At 36.4% G+C, this 22,070-nt stretch overlaps 1 protein-coding gene across 1 annotated transcript in view; it reads right to left on the bottom strand.

Annotated features, from left to right (window-relative positions):
• Nucleotides 1–22,070, bottom strand: part of CCDC39 (coiled-coil domain 39 molecular ruler complex subunit) — a 57,260-nt gene that overhangs the window by 17,055 nt on the left and 18,135 nt on the right. The window contains exons 8-13 of the mRNA XM_088838869.1: nucleotides 12,630–12,733; nucleotides 12,185–12,317; nucleotides 9,540–9,734; nucleotides 8,538–8,702; nucleotides 5,614–5,751; nucleotides 1,797–2,005 (exon numbers count right to left, since the gene is read on the bottom strand). Of these exons, the coding sequence (XP_088694995.1) occupies nucleotides 1,797–2,005; nucleotides 5,614–5,751; nucleotides 8,538–8,702; nucleotides 9,540–9,734; nucleotides 12,185–12,317; nucleotides 12,630–12,733 (944 nt within the window). The remainder of the gene's footprint in view (nucleotides 1–1,796; nucleotides 2,006–5,613; nucleotides 5,752–8,537; nucleotides 8,703–9,539; nucleotides 9,735–12,184; nucleotides 12,318–12,629; nucleotides 12,734–22,070) is intronic.

Raw genomic sequence — 22,070 nt, 5'->3', positions numbered from 1 at the left:
CAAGAAAAAATACAAGATCCACACTGTCCCATAACCAATAAATAAACTGAACCAATAGTTCAACTGAACTAAATCTTCCTCAAAAAACTCCAAATATCCAAAGGCTTTACCGGTGAGGTGTTCGAAAATTCAAGATGTAATTCTGCTCTTTTACAAACTTACCTAGAGTATAGGAAAAAAAAGAAACACAAAAATCATTTTATAAAAGGAGATGTAACCTTAATAACCTGATAATTTGACAAGGACAGGAGAGAAAGAACTATAAGCATAGAATGTAAAAATTATATAAAAATATTAACAAACAAAATCTAGATGTATACAAAATATGTGACAGTTACATTTACTACAGGAAGGTAAGTTAAACTTTGAAAAAGCCATCAATATACAGGTTTCAATTATACTAACAGATTGAAGAAGCTATAACATATCAATGACTGAAAAAAAATCACATAATAAAATTCAACACTCATTTCTGATTAAACAAATTAAAACAACCTCTTAGCAAAGAATGAAAATAGATGAGATCTCTCTTAATATTGTAAAAATAATCTCAAAAAACACTATAGTAAACTTGATACTTAAAACAATGAACACTTTCCGTTTGAGATCAAGCACCTGCAAGACAAGGGTACCTGCAATCACCATTACTATTCAGCATTGAACTGAAGGTTAAATAGCAAGGACAATAAAGCAAGAACAAGAAAAGTTATAGAGGTTGAAAAGGAAGACACAAAGCTATTGTTTGCAAATGATGTCAATTAAATACCTGGAAGGCAGAATCTACAGATCAACTGTTAGAATTAACAAAAGTTTAAGCAAGGTTGCTGAATACTTAATATATAGAAACCAACTGCATTTCTACATACCAGCAACAAATCAAATATGAAATGCTTTAAAAAGAGATAACATTGACAGTAACACTTAAAACGTAGCATGTATCCAGAAATAAATCTTATACAAGATAGGTGAAATCTCTAGGGGAAAATTGCTTAAATAAATGCAGCTATTGGGTATACATAAGGGAAAGCATGTTATTGGACCCCCGGGCATGCATGCATACTCAGTTGCTTCAGTCATGATCGACTGTGTGACCCCACAGCCATAGCCCAATAGGCTTCTCTGTCCGTGGGATTTTTCTGGAAAGAATACTTGAGTGGGTTGTCATGTTCTTTTCCAGGGGAGCCTCTCAACCCAGGGGGGATCTTGGGTCCCCCTGCAGGATCCTGAACCCGCATCTCCTGCATTGCAGGCAGATCCATAAGGGAAAAAATGTTATTGAACCCTTGCCACAAACTATATACAAAAATCAATTGCAAGGGGATTGGTGATCTTAACATGATAAATCTGCAGAACAAGGAGTTAGCCTAAGGAAAGACAGAGGCAGAGAAAAGCATAGATTTGCTGCTAAAATATGGCCTGTGTATTATATTAATCTTCCCTGGTAAAGATTAACATAAAGATATTGCCTTTATACAGTAAAGATTCTGCCTGCAATGCTGGAGACCCAGGTTCAATCCCTAGGTCGAGAAGATCCCCTGGAGAAGGAAATGGCTACCCACTCCAGTATTCTTGCCTGGAGAATTCCATGGACAGAGGAGCCTGGGAGGCTACAGTCTATGGCATGGCAAAAGAGTCAAATACGACTGAGCACACATACACACATTATATTAATTGCCTTTTCGAACAAATAAGAAAAAGATGGACATCCAAGGTGGTGGAGAGAGCAGTCAGTTCTTCTAACATTACTCTTATGTTTTCAAAATTCATTAGCAGTATTTTAAAATTCTAATTATTACCTTATATTTTGCCGTTCTTGATCAACATATCTTATCTGTGATGCAAGCATTGTTTTGTGAACCTTAATTTCTTCAGTCCGTTCTTCCATAGCTGTGTGTAATTGTTGTTTTCTTTTTTCCAGAGAAAGAACTTCTTCTGCCTTACTGTGAAGCAGTTCTCGAGTACGTTTAACCTCAAGTTTTAAAAGATTGTCTTCTATCATCAAATCCTATCAACATAACAAATCATCAAATATTGAAATAATTATTGTATAACCAATCCAAAATATGTTTCTTTTTTATTGCTAGAAAAGTCAAACTTGAAAATAGAATTTTTTTTAATTTGACCATTTTCCAAGATATTAATTAGGGTTAAGTTTAGATTGCTCTGAGTCATAACTCTGCTTTTTCCTTTTATTTTAAGAGACGGGTTTATGACTATTCCAACTTTTATTATAATGTAATTGTAAATTCAAGTTTTACTATTAATAAAAAACAAGAAGTTATTCCTAAAATTGAAAGTTACAATATCCAGAAAATATATGATGCCCTGTGGATAAGTATTTTATATTTTAAACTAATTCTTACAAGATAATGTGTAAATATATTTTTATTTTAAAATAGTTCAATCATAAGTAGAATACTGAAGGAGAGTCGTGAGTAGAATAGAGTACAGAAGCAGAAGAGATTAAGAAGAGGTGGCAGGAATACAAAGAACTGTACAAAAAAATATCTTAATGACCCGAATAACCACAATGTTGTGGTCACTCACCTAGACTTGGACATCCTGAAGTGTGACGTGGGCCTTAGGAAGCACTACTATGAACAAAGCTAGTGGAGGTGACTGAATTCCAGCTGAGCTATTTCAAATCCTAAAAGATTAAGACTTTTAAAGTACTGCACTCAATATGCCAGCAAATTTGAAAAACTTAGAAGTGACCACAGGACTGGAAAAGTCAGTTTTCATTGGAATCCCAAAGAAGGGCAATGCCAAAGAATGTTTAAACTACCATACAGTTGTACTCATTTCATATGCTATCAAAGCTATGCTCAAAATCCCTCAAGATAGGCATTAATAGTATGTGAACCAAGAACGTCTAGATGTGCAAGCTGGGTTTCAAAGAGGCAGAGGAACCAAAGATCAAATTGCCAATATGTCTTGAATCATGGAGAAAGAAAAGGAGTTCAAAAAAAAAAAAAAATCTGCTTCATTAACTACGCTAAAACTTACTGCATGGTTCAAAACAAACTGTGGAAAATTCTTAAAGAGATGGGAGTACCAGACCACCTTACCTGCCTCTGAGAAACCTGGTATGCAGGTCAAGAAGCAACAGTTAGAACCAGACATGAAACAACTGACTGGTTCAAAATTGGAAAAGGAGTATGACAAGGCTGTATATTGTCACCCTGCTTATTTAACCTATATGCAGAGTACATCATGTGAAACGCTGGGCTGGATGAATCACAAGCTGGAATCAAGATTGCTGGGAGAAATATCAACAACCTGATATACAGATGATACTACTCTAATGGCAGAAAGTGAAGAGGAACTGAAGAGCCTCTTGATGATGTGAAAGAGGAGAGTGAAAAAGCCAGCTTGAAACTCAACATTCAAAAATGTAAAATCATGGCATCTGGTCCCATCACTTCATGGCAAATAGAGGTGGAAAAAATGGAAGCAGTGACGGATCAGATTTTCTTAGGCTCCAAAATCACTGCAGACAGTGACTGCAGCCATGAAATTAAAAGGGAAGTTACCTGGTGACTGAGTGGTAAAGAATCTGCCTGCCAGTACAAGAGATGTAAGTTCAATCTCTGGGTTGAGAAGATCCCCTGGAGAAGAAAATAGCATAGCAACCTGCTCCGGTTCATGCCTGGGAAATCCCATGGACAGAGGAGCCTAGTAGGCTATAGTCCATGGAGTCACAAAGAGTCAGACATGACTTAGTAACTAAACAACAACAATGACAAACCTAGACAGAAACACTGCTTTGCCAACAAAGGTCCATATAGTTAAAGCTGTGGTTTTTCTAGTAGTCATTATGGATATGAGAGTTGGACCATTAAAGAAGGTTGAGAGCCGAAGAATTGATGCTTTCGAACTGTGGTATTGGAGAAGACTCTTGAGAGTCCCTTGGACTGCAAGGAGATCAAACCAGTCAATTCTAAAGGAAATCAACCCTGAATATTCATTGGTAGGACTAATGCTGAAGCTGAAGCTCTAATACTTTCACCACATGATGCAAAGAGCCAACTTATTGGAAAAGACTTTGATGCTGGGAAAGACTGAAGGCAGGAGAAGCGGATGACAGAGGATGAGACAGTGAGATAGCATCACCAACCAATGGACATGAGTTTGAGCAAACTCCAGAAGTTGGTGATGTACAAGGAAGCCTGACTTGCCATAATCCATGGGGTCGCAAAGAGTCAGACATGGCTTAGTGACTGAACAACAACAGAGTACTGACACAACATCACACTTAATAGATCAATTTTCAAAAGAGAAAACCCAGAAAAAATACTCCAGAATGTAAGAGTTTACTATTTCAAGACAAAGCTTCTTATTTAGAGCAAGATTAAACCCCCATATCTCATATGTACCAGAAATAAATTCCAGATGAATGAAAGAACTTAATATAAGAGAGAGATGAAACCAAATGCAGCCACTAGAAACAGTAAATATTTTTAGTGTGACTAAAAAGTTTCTAAGCATAAAAATTATACAGGGAAAAACACTTAAACATATGATGTTTAAAAAAAGTTTCATGGGAAAAAACTGAATAGAAGTTTAAAGACAATGGGACAAATACTTATGAGTTAATACATGAAGATCTTTTGCCAAGTATTTTAAAAATATAAACCACCTGATGGAAATATATGCAAGAAAATGAACTAGAAATCCAAAAGAAAAATTATAGAAAATAACATAGCAGAAAAAAATGCTTAAACATTTTCAATGAAACATAAATATTTTAAATTTTATGCTTAAAATGTTTTAAAATGTCACTAACTTTAAAATGTAGGCTTCCCTGGTGGCTCAGATGGTAAAGCGTCTGCCTGCAATGTGGGAGACCCGGGTTCGATCCCTGGGTCAGGAAGATCCCCTAGAGAAAGAAATGTCAACCCCCTCCAGTACTCTTGCCTGGAAAATTTCATGGACGGAGGAGCCTGATAGGCTACAGTCCGTGAGGTTGCAGAGAGTCAGACAGGACTGAGCAACTTCACTTCACTCACAACTTTAAAATGCAGACTAAAAACAATGAAATACCATGTTTGCCCATCAAACTAACAGTAATTTTATACATTATATTATCCAGCCCTGGTGGTGGTATATAAAATAGAATGCTTATACATTGCTGGTGGGAGTATTAATTGAACCTTCTAGAAGGCAAATGTCTTGAAAATAGTTTCAAGATACTAGAAGTATACATTCTTTTGAACCATAATTATACAGCTAGAAATTTATCCTAAGGAACTATATGAACAACTGTACAATGAAATATGTGCACAGTACATGAGAATACTATCTATAATAGCCAAACACTGGAAAAAAATACATATCCAAAAATAGATGATCAAATAAATTATAGTAACTTCATGCAATGGGGTGTAGGAAGTCTTTAAAGATACTTAATGTTTAGAAAACATGTATCATATATTTTTAAATTTTCTTTAAAAGACTGAAAGACGATAATATACTATAACACTGCTTATTATCTATACAGTGATTATAGTGACATTTGTTTCCTTTATAATTTGGTATATTTAAAATTTTTTCTACAATTAGCATGAAAATATGTGGATTTTAATATTATATATAAACATGACTTTATTGCACCTGTTTTAAAGCTTTGGCTTTAGTAAGTTCTTTCTCTGATCTGTCATTGAAAAGGGTTAGTTCATTTATTTTGGTCATGAGGGACTGTTTTTCATCATGATATTTACTATTCGACTTCTTGGTAAAGTAAAGATCATTCTGTAAAAAGGAAAAAAGGTACATAAATACATAGTTTAAATAACAATATTAAATGCATGCCACATTGAATTATATGCTCCATTAAATATTTATAATAATCAGATTTTTAAATCTCACCCTCATACTCTGACATCTCTAATAGGATATACATGGATATTCATATAGAAACATTTTCATTTTTGTTATTTGTTGATATTTGGGTTCAGTTTGATTTTAGTAATTCTAGGAAATATCATGTATTATTACCGTTCAAACTGAATTATTAAGTGATTGCCATTTATGGGAAGACATGGGAGGGCAGAGTTCAAGTTTTATTTGAATACAGGGTTAACCTTCTGGATTTCATCATTTGATTCAACCCAAGCCCCAGAAGGTAAAAATGTTAACAGTCTGAGGAAGCATAGGGTTTTGGTTAACTACAAGCTCTGGAATTAGACGGTCTTAATTTCTTATCCGGAGAAGGCAATGGCAACCCACTCCAGTACTCTTGCCTGGAAAATCCTATGGGCGGAGGAGCCTAGTGGGCTGCCATCTATGGGGTCGCACAGAGTCGGACACAACTGAAGCGACTTAGCAGCAGCAGCAGCAGCAATTACTTATCAGCCATCCAACGCCAGTGAGCAACCTATTCTTCCTTAGTTTCCTCATTTCTAAAATGGAGATGATAACAACACCTACCTACCTGGGCTGTTGTGGAGGGTTAAAGAAGTTACTGTAATATGTGCAACAATGTTTGACACGGGGAAATGTTATGATTATTATTATGTATATAATCACATATTGCTGAAGAGAAAAATGCTAGATAAGATCTAATTCCATCGAATGAATGACTGGGTCATACATACTCATCAGCTTTCCAGCTTTATACAAGTTTGCATCCTCCCTCCCACCCAGAACTAGAATGAGGTTTGCTCTCTTTGTCCTCCTTAGTCCCTCTCAGGGGACCTAAAGCAAAAAGTTTCTAGTGCAAGATCTCTCTCCCTTTTCCCTCTCTCTTCCTCTCTCCCTTGCTTCCTCCCTCCCCTACCTTTCTCACTGCCTGGATTTCTCTGAACAATCAGAACCTAAGATTGAAGCAAGACAGTAAGATTTTTTTTTCACATAAAGATATGACTTCAAAAAATTAACTTTTAGAATTAAAATATTAATTCAAGGTATGTTAGAGATAAAGTGGCATGGGAAAGAGAATGTAGAATGACTTTACAATCTAACGCTACTATCGAGAGGAGAAAACCTTCATTAGAAAGTTAACTAGCTTTAATATCTTTTAAAAATTCACTTGTATGTCTATTAATTTATTTACCTCTCTGTCAAAACCAGAGTTGGGATAGGCATAAGTACTAGCCTACTGCATCATGGACAGAGCCCCACAGTAGTTAAAACGGGGAATACTAGAACCACTCTCACACAGCAAAACAGACACAATTGAGTTAGCATCAAAAAACACATCCAAATATGAATGTCATCCTCCTATCATTCTATAGCACTTATATTCTCATATTCTATATAATTAAGACAATACCATTTATTGAGAACCTACTAAAAGCACTGTGTTAAGATACACATTGCTTTTAATTCTCCCAAATGTCCTAAAATAATATCAAATATTGTTTTCCATTTACAAATGAGTAAACTAAGACCCAGAAAAGTTTAAAAAGCAGTACTGTGCTGTGCTACGTCACTTCAGTCGTGTCCAACTCTGTGTGACCCTAAGGACTGCAGCCTTCCGGCTCCTCTGTCCATGGGATTCTCCAGGCAAGAATACTGGAGTGGGTTGCCATGCCTTCCTCCAGGGGATCTTCCCAACCCAGGTAGTTAGGTATAACCTTGACATTCAAAACCAGTTCTGATCCCAAAACATGTGCTCCTACTACTAAACCAAGGAAATAGTCTTTTAAAAATTTAATCAGGCTATAAACCACTCAAAACCAATATTTTGTCATGTTGAATTTTTTTTTTCTTTCCTAATTTAAAAAAGTAATAGCTCCCTTTGACCTTTGTAGCCCTTAAGGAATTCACGGCAATTTTTCATTTAACCACTAGAGGACATTCATCACTAGCCTTTCCAGTTGTTCAACATTTAAAATTGGAGTTCTTCCCCCATTCAGATCCATGCTTTCAGGCCTTCACTCTTGCCAGTTAAACTTTAGCATAGGTTCTATATTACATAGGTTCCCCTAACACAGGTTTTATATTACCATAAACATATTAAAGTACCTAAGGATGAAGAATATTTTTATCGTTATTAACAAAATAAAGTCATATGAAATATATAACTAAGTAAATATTTGAATAACAAAAGAAAACCCATAAAAGAGCAGCTTCTTTTAGATGCCACTTCAGTGACAAAAAGCAATCAAGTTATTATGGGAGACACATAATAGAAACTAGAACTTATCAATTTTTTAAATCATGTACCATTTAAGACTATTTTTAAGTCACATGGACCAAGGATCAAATCCTCGCTGTGAAATCATGAACAAGTTACTTAATCTGTAAAACAGGTAATAATATCTTCCTCACAAGACATTTATAAGGCTTAAATGAAATAAAACACTAAAGACATAAACATAGCATACAGCAAATGCATAATCAATAGTAACGTTATTTTCATATTTCCATATGAGAATATAAGCACAGAAATATGGGCATTAGTTCATACATTTATTACATATGTGGGTAGCTTGGCAATCATCCTATCCAAAGTCAAGTCTTAGGAACATGTTGACATAAAATGACTAATAACTAGGATATTTGAAGCATAAAAAGTATTTTAGCTAAGTTACACGAAGCTTCTTGATCTGTGTTTCCAAAAGGCAGAGTGCAGATTTTTTCTCTTCCAATGTCTTCTGAAGTTCAACAGTTTTTGCTTCAAGGGCTTGTTTTTCTTCTGAATCAATTTCTCCCTTTAAGCGCGACATTCGGCGTTCTACTTGTTGAATGTAAAAATCCTGTTATAGGTTTTAAAGAAAGTTAGTAGGGAGAAACAGTTAAAACCATTTTTGTAGATGCAAACATGCTATAAATATTTTCATGAGTTTGTTCTGATGTCATCATTTACTAAAGTCACTTTAATTCTTTAGTGATGAAGTCCTTCTTATTCCAAGGAGAGAAACAGTAAACTATTCTTCAACAATCAGAGTATATGATAATAACACACAACTAATCTGAAAATATAATAGAGCGGTTAGGTGGGTATTTATCATACTATCATGATAGAACATCAGTAAATCTACTAGATTTACAGGGACATGGATTTTTGAGGGTATTTTTCTACAGAGTACAAAAAAGAGTCACAGATTGTTAGCCATGAAAGGCTCAAATATGATGAACTTTTAAATAATATTTTGAAAATTATACTTCAGCATCTGTAATTCTGAGAAATTAAGAATATATTAGATGCAGAAATTAAGATGTAGAAAGGGTGGACGTTAAGAAATTAACATGGGACAGAATACGTAAAGAGAACCAAAAAGGAACACTTTAAAAATACTTTTAACCTATTGGTCCAGGGACAGGGGTGGGGAGGCTGATGTATGCACAACATACAGTTTTGCGAGGGTTTTAGGAGTTCTTTTCGTTGTTGTTTTTTTGGCTGCACCATGCAGCATGTGAGATCTTAGTTCCCTGGCCAGAGATGGAACCCACACCCGCTGCAGTCTATAGCATCTGTCTACGCCCCCCAACCTCAAGACTTCATAGAAATCTTTTTCTCAGGACACTGCGGTATCTTGACCATCACAATTATGACAAATCAATATGAGGACATTCATAAGAATAACATCTACCTGAGTGTACATAATTTCTTGCTGCTGCAAGGTTTCAAAGTCCAGTTTATGTAACTGACGGTTGAGGTGCTTTAGAGAAGAACGGGTTCCTTCAATTTCAGATACAAGAGCTTTTTCTTTCATTGTTTCAGTCTGTAATTCCTGAACTTTCTTAAATAACACATCTTTCACTATGTTCAACTGAACTTCTACTTCCTGATAATAAGAATAACAATGATTAATGTAATATAATACCTTTAAATATTCAGTTTTACTGAATGAATATTATAATTTAGGGGCTCATCAATGAACCCTCATTTTAGCCCTAGAGAGTATAAAGCCCTTCTTACAATTTCAACACATTCCCAACACTGCTTGTAGTCTATTCTCGTCCACTATTCCTGTATCATATACCTTGATATGTCATTTACCCTATGTCACCTTAGCCTTAGAACTTGACCATTTTTCACTTGGTTTCTTTAGAACATAAAATACACTGAAGACACACAGTTTATAAGTTCCCAAAGTTTACTAAAGTCTTGAAAATGTTAAGGGAAGAACTCTCCCACCTTCTTTTCAGCACTATCCAGTGGTGAGCAGATAAATGCTTAACCACCAGGTTTCTAGTAGATGGGAGGTTAGGAGGAAGAGACTGATTTCCATAATTATTTATATTCCCACTAAGGCCAATTTCAAGTTACTCACTTGATTTCTCTAAATTCAAAGCTGGGAAGAGATATGCAGTTGCAGATCATTATGCAGTATATCTACTATACAGATATAATAGTCTGACACAACTTGGTGATTGAACAACAACACTATACAGATATGATAGATGTTAGTAATTTTAAGTAACCTTAAAAGCACAGACAACAGTAAAGTGTAGAAAACTAATTTAGAAGTGATATGTGCTGAGTACTTTTTACTTTGTTTTTAATATATTTAATTGTGAGTCTATATAATTTGATTTTTAATAGTAGCTACATTAGCTGCTGACTTATAAAATTCCAGAAAATTTAACTATCAGCTTTTGTGAGCTGGTAAGCACTGGCACCAACATACTACTGGCGCTATTCCTTACTTACATCTTGCCTGCAACTGACTTCCCTACCCATGCAGCCCACTAGGAAACATAAACCAGTACCCCATTTTCACTTCTCCTTTCTCAGGAGGCAGGTCTGTCTTGACCTCAAAGTGTTACATTAATGTATTCTAGGCTTCAAATAGATCTCACATGCCAAGATCTATTGAAAGCACTCATTTTAGAATGTTGAAATAATTTCCCTCTGTGCTTTTATACCCAGGTAAGCACATTTCTCTTTGGCCTCCGAACTTCAATATGAAACAAAAGAAGTCTGTGATTGGCACATCTGAATTTTCACAAATGAAGAAACCTAATCTGATATACAAGCTTATAAAATACATTGCTTTTCATATAATAGAAAATTTTCACTGGGTTGAGGACCTTCTCAACAACTGCCTGGCAGAGTTTTAAAGTCAGTGCTTGGTGGTAAATAAGTCAGCAAAACATATAGGGCTGAGATTTTCCCAAAACAAACAAACAGACAAAACCCCAAGAACACAGCCCTGCTCACACATGCGGCCAACCTTACTGTTTATTAATTTAGCTAATTTCTTTTTAAATATCACTAGTTTTTAATTCTTTCTTCAGAAGGTTTATTTCATATAAAATTCATAGTCTTTAAGATTTCTAATAGGTTCCAATACTGTCCCATTTCATGTGCTAACAGAAAATCATGCTTTCTGAGGAGAAAATGTCACAACATTTTTTTTAAATAATGTTGTATGATTTGGACTCAAATACCACTCAAATCAAGACTGTTGCATGATGCTGTTACTCAGGATTTTAAACATGCAACAGCACACTGAGGAAGCTGGATTCTCTCCAAATATAAATGAAACCATACTTGAAACAAGCCTCTGCAAGTGGGAGATTCTACAAGCACCTTGAGCTGCCCTTCCTCTTCCCCCACCAGACAAAAAAGAGGAGAAGCAAGTAGTGCCTACACAGTGCCTATGGTGATAGGTCACACAAATCATTTGGAGTTTTCAAAGAAAAAATGGCAAACTAGCCTTTTCCAGTTCCTCAAAAATTGGCTTTAATGCTACCAGAATGCTGACCAGATTATGGTAGAAAGGGGGTGCCAGTGAAGTTAGTAAGGTGTTAGCATTTATAAGCCCATTTACCAATAATGGTGCCAAACTGGAAGAGGTTAAAGAGACAGCAGATGTTGAGGAAATATAAGTAATGAATGCAGACCACTGGGAGGGAATTTTATCACAAACAAAAAATGATAGGGAAATCAGTTGTAAAACAAGGGCATTTTTCAAGATGCATTTGCAATTTAAGAAAATACACATGGATAGCAAAGAGGGACAAGGACACAGTAGGCGTTGGGAGGACATGGAGTCTCAGAAGATCTACCTTTCAGAGATGACATCAAAGTTAAATGTTGAAAGTGAAGCAAATGGAGAATTAAGAGCTTAAAATAAAAAGAGGTTCAAAAACTCAACAATCTAATTACAAATGTGATGACCCCAGAAATCACAGCTTTATTAAAAGACCTCCTGCTCGTCTGATCTCAAGAGTCTAATTTATTCACTAACTTTGCTGTAATTTTTTAAAAACTGAAAATAAACTTTACCTTCACACTTCTTTCTTCCTCCTTTAGTATGTCTTCCAAGTTGGTAGCTTTCTCCTCTACAGACATAGTTTTCTCAGTTATCTGCTTTAATTTTTTTCTTCCAATCTGATTATGATTTTTAATTTTGCATAACCTATAGAGAATTATGAGGAAAAAGCAGAAAACGTGTCTAAAAAATATTTAATGCAAACAAAGAACAGTTTATCCTAAGATTTCTTCATACGTGAAGCTTCCTTTGCCATAAACCTTTTAATACCAGCATATATTTAGTAGGTCATAAAATATTGCTCCTAAAGCTTTGTATTGAAAAACTCAGGAAAAATTGTGTAAGTTTAATAACTTAGTAGCTATAATTTTATAGTTATTGAACCAAAAAACCAATATTCAATAATTTTTCTAGAAATATTAAAAAACTACAAACATTCTTAAATATCTTTTTTCTTACCTTGCTGTTTCTTCATTAATGTCCATCTTTATTTTGGAAATATTTTTCCTCAGAGCTTCTAAATCACTGGAACTTCTATTCACAGTGGCTTTTAAAGAATCCAGCTATTTATTAGTTAACAGACAGAAATTATATATTTATTCTATATCTTATCATTCCATTTCTGATAATTTTTATTCTAAACACATTCATTTCTAACCTACAAACACCGACAAACATAATAACCATATTTCTGTAACATGTTTAACAATTTTTGTTTTTGATCTGATATTAAATTTCAAATGACTTGTAAGATACTGACAAATTAGAGATCTACATACATGAGTTAAAAGCACATAGGACAAAAGCTTCACAACATTGTATTTGGCAATGATTTCTTGGATATGACACCAAAGGCACAGACAATCAAAGAAAAATAGACAAGTTTGACTTCATTAAACTAAAAATTTTTGTACAGCAAAAGTAATATCAACAAAGAGCAAAAAGCAAAACAAAGAATGAGGGGGAAGTAACTACAAATTATACATCTGATAAGGGACTAATATCCAGGATATATAGGGAACTTCTAAAACTCAACAATAACAAACAAGCCAGACTCAAAAATGGGCAAAGATCTTGAATAGATATTTCTCCAAAGAAGAGATACAAAAGGTAAATAAGCACATGAAAAAATGCTCAACATCATTAATCATTAGATAAAAATCAAAACTACATTGAAATACCATTTCACAACCATTAATATAGCTACCATCAAAAAACCTCAAAATAACAAGTGTGAATGAGGAGGTGGAGAAATTGGAACCCTTGTGCACTGTTAGTCCAAATATCAAATAGTACTACCACTGTATGGTAATTCTTCCAACAATTAAAATGTAATTATTATTTGATCCAGCAATTCTGAGATAATTCTACACCCATGCTCACAGCAGCATTATTCATTGTTGCCAAAACAGGAATGCAATCCAAGGTCATTGACAGGGGAATTGATAAGCAAAATATAGTATGTTCACACAATGGGATAGTATTCAGCCTTAAAAAGGAACAAAATTTTGACATATGCTGTAACATGGATGACCCTTGAGGACATCATGCTAAGAAAAATAAGTGAAATAGGTCAGCCAGAAAAAGACAAGTATTTTATGACTCCATTTATATGAGGTACTTAGAGTAGCTAAAATTATAAAGACAGAATGTAGAATGGTGGTTTCCAGGGGCTGGGAGGACAGGGAAATGGGAAATTATTGTTCAATGGGTACAGAGTTTCTGCTTTACAAGGAAACAGTTATGAAAATGGTTGACAGTGACAGTTGTACAACATTAACGATGTGTTTAACACTAAACTGTACATCTGAAGACAGTTAAGATGGTAAATTGTGTATGTATTTCACCACAATAAAAAAATTTTGAGAAAAAATGAAGTACTTTTACATGTTGCAGCTTGTAAGAACCTTGAAAACATTATGTAAGTAAAAAAAAAAACCCTGACACAAAATGCATCATATTGTATGTCAAAAATAGGCAAATCCACAGAGACAAAATATATCAGGAGTTGCCAGGGCCTGAGTGGGAGGAGGAGAGGGACAGAACGAAAGCCATTGCTAATGGGTATGGTGTTTCTTTTTGAAAGAACAAAATACTCTAAAGTTAGATAGTGATAATGGTTTCACAATTCTGTAAACTACTAAAAAGTATTGAGGGGAGAAGGAACAAGATGGCGGAGGAATAGGACAGTGAGACCACTCTCTCCCCCACAAATTCATCAAAAGAACATTTGAACGCAGAGTAAAGTCCACAAAACAACTTCTGAATGCTGGCAGAGGACATCAGGCACCCAGAAAAGCAGCCCATTGTCTTCGAAAGGAGAAAAAACATAAAAGATAAAAAGAGAGACAAAAGAAGTAAGGACGGAGCTCCGTCCCGGGAAGGGACGCTTTAAAAAGAGAGAAGTTTCCAAACACCAGGAAACACTCTCACTGGTGAATCTGTGGCAAGCCTTGGAAGCTCAGAGGGCCACATCACCAGGAGGAAAAAGAAAGAAATAATTAAAACCCACAGATTACCTGCCAAACGGTAACTCCCAGCGGAGAAGCAGCGCAGACGCCTGCATACACCATTAGCAAGTGGGGGCTGGGCAGGGAGGAGCCAGCTGAACTGCTCAGAGAGAGGACTGGGCTTGAATGCCGCGAGAACAATCTGAGAGAACTAGGGATAGCAAAGCAGACTGGGATAGCTTCCCCACGAAAAGGCGGAAAGCTCTAACCTAAGACTCTGCCAGCTCCACTCACAGAACAAAAGACTGAGCAGAGCAAGCCAGCTGCGGTCGGCCCATCCCCCATCCCCCCCGCTGAGACAGGCAAGGGAGGGCAGCCAGAGCCGGAGGGGGCAATCGCGGCCCCAGAAAGGCATCCGATACCAAACTGCAGGCAGGCTTCGTTGCTAATCAAGACTTCTTGGGCTCGGCTGGTCGATATCCGCCTGAGAAGGTGCGCTGGTTGTACACCAAGAAAACCGAGTGGCAGGGACTGGGGAGGCGATAAGTCATAGCGACTGCACTCGCCAAACACCTGATCACCTGAGCTGCTCAGACCGGGGAAGGCACAAAACGCAGGCCCAACCAAGTCTGCACCTTTGTGGAGTACCCAAGAACCTGAACTTGAGCCGCTCAGACCTGGGAAGTGCATACAAGCCAGCGCCAGCCTTGGACAGTTCCCGGCAGAGCAACCTAAAACCTGTGCAGTGTAGACTGGGACAGCACACGCGCTGTGAGGGGGGGCAAACCCAGTGTGGCCGAGACGCTGCGAGCACTCCCCACAGATGCCAGAGATATTTGTCTGCAGTGTTCCTCCCTTCCCAGAACAGGACTGAACAACTGAACCTTAAAAAGTGTCCACCCTCACCCTAGTGTCAGGGCGGAAATTAGACACTGAAGAGACCAGCAAACAGAAGCTAAAACAGAGGGAACCACCTTGGAAATGACAGATAGAGTAGTCTAGAGGCTACTCCAAGAATAAGACCAAAAACCAGAGGCAAGAGGCTTAAGCCCGAATCCTAAGAACACCAGAGAATTCCTGACTCCAGGGAACATTAATCGATAGGAGCTCATCAAACATCTCCATAACTACACAAAAACCAAGCACCACCCAAGGGTCAACAAGTTCCAGAGCAAGACATACCACACAAATTCTCCAGTAACACAGGAAACTAGCCCTGAGCTTCAATATACAGGCTGCCCAAAGTCACTCCAAACCCACTGACATCTCATAACTCATTACTGGACACTTCAATGCACTCCAGAGAGAAGAAATCCAGCTCTACCCACCAGAACACTGACACAAGCTTCCCTAACCAGGGAACCTTGACAAGTCACCCGTCCAACCCCACACACAGCAAGGAAACTACATAATAAAGAGAACTCCACAAACTGCCAGAAGAGGGAAAGGCCACCCCAAGCAAAGCAATATAAGCAAGATAAAGAGGCAGAGAAATACCCAGCAAGTAAAGGAGATAAATGCCCACAAACACAAACAAAAGAGGAAGATACCTGATAAAGAATTTTGAATTTTGGTGGTGAAAATGATTCAGAATCTTGAAAGCAAAACGGAGTTACAGATAAATAACCTGGAGAAAATGATCGAGAAGATGGAAGAAAGGTTTACTAAGGATTTAGAGGAAATAAAAGAGTCAATATAGAATAAATAATGCAATAGATGAGATCAGAAACACTCTGGAGGGAACAAAAAGTAGAATAACAGAGGCAGAAGACAGGATAAGCGAGCTAGAAGATAGAATTGTAGAAATAAATGAAACAGAGATGGAAAAAGAAAAACGAATTAAAAGAAATGAGGACAATATTAGAGACTTCTGGGACAATGTTAAACGCTGCAATCATAGGAGCGTTTCGATTCATAGGAGTCCCAGAAGAAGAAGACAAAAAGAAAGACCATGAGAGAATACTTGAGGAGATAATAGTTGAAAACTTCCCTAAAATGGGGAAAGAAATAATCATCCAAGTCCAAGAAACCCAGAGAGTCCCCAACAGGATAAACCCAAAGCGAAATACTCCAAGACACATATTAATCAAATTAACAAAGATCAAACACAAAGAACAAATATTAAAAGCAGCAAGGGAAAAGCAGCAAATAACACACAAGAGGATTCCCATAATGATAACAGCCGATCTTTCAACAGAAACTCTTCAGGCCAGGAGGGAATGGCAAGACATACTTAAAGTGATGAAAGAAAATAACCTACAGCCCAGATTACTGTACCCAGCAAGGATCTCATTCAAATATGAAGGAGAAATCAAAAGCTTTATGGACAAGAAAAAGCTGAGAGAATTCAGCATCACCAAATCAACTCTCCAACAAATGCTAAAAGATCTTCTCTAGACAGGAAACACAGAAAGGGTGTATAAACTCAAACCCAAATCAATAAAGAAAATGGCAATGGGATCATACTTATCAATGTAAATGGGTTGAATGCCCCAACCAAAGACTGGCTGAATGAATACAAAAACAAGACCCCCATATATGTTGTCTACAAGAGACCCACCTCAAAATGAGGGACACAAACAGACTGAAAGTGAAGGGCTGGAAAGAGAGATTCCACGCAAATAGAGACCAAAAGAAAGCAGGAGTAGCAATACTCATATCAGATAAAATAGACTTTAAAACAAAGGTTGTGAAAATAGACAAAGAAGGAAACTACATAATGATCAAAGGATCAATCCAAGAAGAAGATATAACAATTATAAATATTTATGCACCCAACATAGGAGCACCACAATATGTAAGACAATAACTAACAAGTATGAAAGGGGAAATTGACAACAATGCAATAATAGTAGGAGATTTTAATGCCCCACTTACATCTATGGATAGATCAACTACACAGAAAATTAACAAGGAAACACAAACGTTAAATGATACAATAGATCAGTTAGACTTAATAGATATCTATAGGACATTTCACCCCAAAACAATGAATTTCACCTTTTTCTCAAGTGCACACGGAACCTTTTCCAGGATAGATCACATCCTGGGCCATAAATCTAGCCTTGGTAAATTCAAAAAAATTGAAATCATTCCAAGCATCTTTTCTGACCACAATGCAGTAAGATTAGATCTCAATTATGGGAGAAAAACTATTAAAAATGCCAACATATGGTGGCTGAACAACACGCTGCTGAATAAGGAACAAATCATAGAAGAAATCAAAAGAGACGTCAAAATATGCATAAAAATGAATGAAAATGAAAACACAACAACCCAAAACCTCTGGGACACTGTAAAAGCAGTGCTAAGGGGGAAGTTCATAGCAATACAGGCACACCTCAAGAAACAAGAAAAAAGTCAACTAAATAACCTAACTCTACATCTAAAGCAACTAGAAAAGGAAGAAATGAAGAACCCCAGGGTCAGTAGAAGGAAAGAAATCGTAAAAATTAAGACAGAGATAAATGTAAAAGAAACAAAAGAGACCACAGCAAAAATCAACAAAGCCAAAAGCTGGTTCTTTGAGAAGGTAAATAAAACTGACAAACCACTAGCCAGATTCATCAAGAAACAAAGGGAGAAGAACCAAATCAATAAAATTAGAAATGAAAATGGAGAGATCACAACTGACAACACAGAAATACAAATTATTAGAGAATACTATCAGCAATTATATGGCAATAAAATGAATAACCTGGAAGAAATGGACAAATTCCTAGAAAAGTGCAACTTTCCAAAACTGAACCAGGAAGAAATAGAAAATCTGAATAGACCCATCACAAGCATGAAACTAGAGGCTGTAATCAGAAATCTTCCAGCAAATAAAAGCCCAGGTCCAGACGGCTTCACAGTCGAATTCTACCAAAAATTTAGAGACGAGCTAACACCTATTCTACTCAAACACTTCCAGAAAATTGCTGAGGAAGGGAAACTTCCAAACTCATTCATCAACATAATACACCACATTAACAAACTGAAACATAAAAATCATATGATTATCTCAATAGATGCAGAAAAAGCCTTCGACAAAATTCAACATCCATTTATGATAAAAACCCTCCAGAAAGTGGGAATAGAAGGGACATACCTCAACATAATAAAAGCTATATATGACAAACCCACAGCAAACATTATTCTCAATGGTGAAAAACTGAAAGCATTTCCCCTAAAGTCAGGAACAAGACAAGGGTGCCCACTCTCACCACTATTATTCAACATAGTTCTGGATGTTTTGGCTACAGCAATCAGAGCAGAAAAAGACATAAAAGGAATACAAACTGGAAAAGAAGAAGTAAAACTTTCACTGTTCGCTGATGACGTGATCCTCTATACAGAAAACCCTAAAGACTCTACCAGAAAACTACTAGAGCTAATCAATGAATACAGTAAAGTTGCAGGATATAAAATCAACACACAGAAATCCCTTGCATTCCTATACACTAATAATGAGAAAATAGAAAGAGAAATTAAGGAAACTATTCCATTCACTGTTGCAACGAAAAGAATTAAATACTTAGGAATATATCTACCTAAGGAAACAAAAGACTTATACATAGAAAACTATAAAACACTAGTGAAAGTAATCAAAGAAGACACTAATACATGGAGAAATATACCGTGTTCGTGGACTGGAAGAATAAATATTGTAAAAATGAATATACTACCCAAAGTAATTTATACATTCAATGCAATCCCTTTCAAGCTACCAACGATATTTTTCTCAGAACTAGAACAAATATCTCACAATTTGTATGGAAATACAAAAAAACTCGAATAGCCAAAGCAATCTTGAGGAAGAAGAATGGAACTGGGGGAATTAACCTGCCGGACTTCAGGCTCTACTACAAAGCCACAGTCATCAAGACAGTATGGTACTGTCATAAAGACAGAAATATAGATCAATAGAACAAAATAGAAAGCACAGAGATAAATCCACGCATCTATGGACACCTCATCTTTGACAAAGGAGGCAAGAATATAAAATGGAGAAAAGACAGTCTCTTTAACAAGTGGTGCTGGGAAAACTGGTCAGCCACTTGTAAAAGAATGAAACTAGAACACTTCCTAACACCATACACCAAAATAAACTCAAAATGGATTAGAGAGCTAAATGTAAGACCAGAAACTATAAAACTCCTAGAGGAGAACGTAGGCAAAACACTCTCCGACATAAATCACAGCAGGATCCTCCAAGACCCACCTCCCAGAATATTGGAAATAAAAGCAAAAATAAACAAATGGGACCTAATTAAAATCAAAAGCTTCTGCACAGCAAAGGAAACTATAAGCAAGGTGAAAAGACAGCCTTCAGAATGGGAGAAAATAATAGCAAATGAAGCAACTGTTAAAGGATTAATCTCCAAAATATACAAGCAACTCCTGCAGCTCAATTCCAGAAAAATAAATGACCCAATCAAAAAATGGGCCAAAGAACTAAACAGACATTTCTCCAAAGAAGACATAAAGATGGCTAACAAACACATGAAAACATGCTCAACATCCCTCATAATCAGAGAGATGCAAATCAAAACCACAATGAGATACCATTTCACACCAGTCAGAATGAATGCTATCCAAAAGTCTACATGCAATAAATGCTGGAGAGGGTGTGGAGAAAAGGGAACCCTCTTACACTATTGGTGGGAATGCAAACTAGTACAGCCACTATGGAGAACAGTGTGGAGATTCCTCAAAAAACTGGAAATAGAACTGCCATATGATCCAGCAATCGCACTCCTGGGCATACACACCGAGGAAACCAGAATTGAAAGAGACACATGTACTCCAATGTTCACTGCAGCACTGTTTATAATAGCGAAGACATGGAAGCAACCTAGATGTCCATCTGCAGATGAATGGATAAGAAAGCTTTGGTACATATACACAATGGAGTATTACTCAGCCATGAAAAAGAATGCATTTGAATCAGTTCTAATGAGGTGGATGAAACTTGAGCCTATTATACAGACTGAAGTAAGCCAGAAAGAAAAACACCAGTACAGTATACTAACGCATATATATGGAATTTAGAAAGATGCAAATGATAACCCTGTATACGAGACAGGAAAAGAGACACAGATGTATAGAACAGTCTTTGGGACTTTGTGGGAGAGGGTGAGGGTGGGATGATTTGGGAAATGGCATTGAAACATGTATGTTGTCATATGTGAAATGAATCACCAGTTCAGGGTCGACGTATGTTATAGGATGCTCGGGGCTGGTGTGCGGGGATGACCCAGAGGGAGGATAAAGGGAGGAGGGAAGTGGGAGGGGGATTCAGGAAGGGGAACTCATGTACACCCGGGGCGGATTCATGTCAATGTATGGCAAAACCAACCAATATAATATTGTAAAACAATTAGCCTCCAATAAAAAAAAAAAGAGAGAGAAATAAATAAAAATTATTGAATTGTATGCTTTAAGAGGGTGTATTTGATATGTGAATTCTATCTCAATAAATAAATTATAAATGAATGAATACTTGCATTCTTTTCTGCAACTGGTTTAAGCTTTAAAATTTTTGAGAATGAGCTGTTAGCAGTGATATTTAATTTATGTAAGAAATTCACTTTTTTGCTTTTGCAAGATCTTACTTATTCTCTTCAGATAGAAAAAAACTTTCCTTCTCTATCATAAATATAAAGTATAACAACTTATAAAATGAAATGCTCTGCAATGTTCCAATTTCCCACCCAAATATCAGTAACTTCAGATAATATGGCCTCAAGTCACAAATTTCTTAAAGATCCCTTTATTGCTACCTATGGGAATTGCTAACTCTAGCTGTGGAATAATCTAGTTGACATGTATGCTCAAAAGAAGAAAAGACCACAAAAATCAACAAAGCCAAAAGCTGGTTCTTTGAGAAGGTAAATAAAATTGACAAACCACTAGCCAGACTTATCAAGAAACAAAGGGAGAAGAACCAAATCAATAAAATTAGAAATGAAAATGGAGAGATCACAACTGACAACACAGAAATACAAAGGATTATTAGAGAATACTATCAGGAATTATATGGCAATAAAATGAATAACCTGGAAGAAATGGACAAATTCCTAGAAAAGTACAACTTTCCAAAACTGAACCAGGAAGAAATAGAAAATCTGAACAGACCCATCACAAGCACGGAAATTGAAACTGTAATCAAAAATCTCCCAGCAAACAAAAGCCCAGGTCCAGACGGCTTCACAGCTGAATTCTACCAAAAATTTAGAGAAGAGCTAACACCTATTCTACTCAAACTCTTCCAGAAAATTGCTGAGGAAGGGAAACTTCCAAACTCATTCTATGAGGCCACCATCACCCTAATCCCAAAACCTGGTAAAGACCCCACAAAAAAAAGAAAACTACAGGCCAATATCACTGATGAACATAGATGCAAAAATCCTTAACAAAATTCTAGCAATCAGAATCCAACAGCATATTAAGAAGATCATACATCATG

This window comes from Moschus berezovskii, chromosome 1 (assembly GCF_049115385.1).
Source record: "Moschus berezovskii isolate FMDL1 chromosome 1, NW_MosBer_1.0, whole genome shotgun sequence".
NCBI classification, from domain to species: Eukaryota; Metazoa; Chordata; class Mammalia; order Artiodactyla; family Moschidae; genus Moschus; species Moschus berezovskii.
This window is presented reverse-complemented; position numbering and strand designations above follow the sequence as displayed.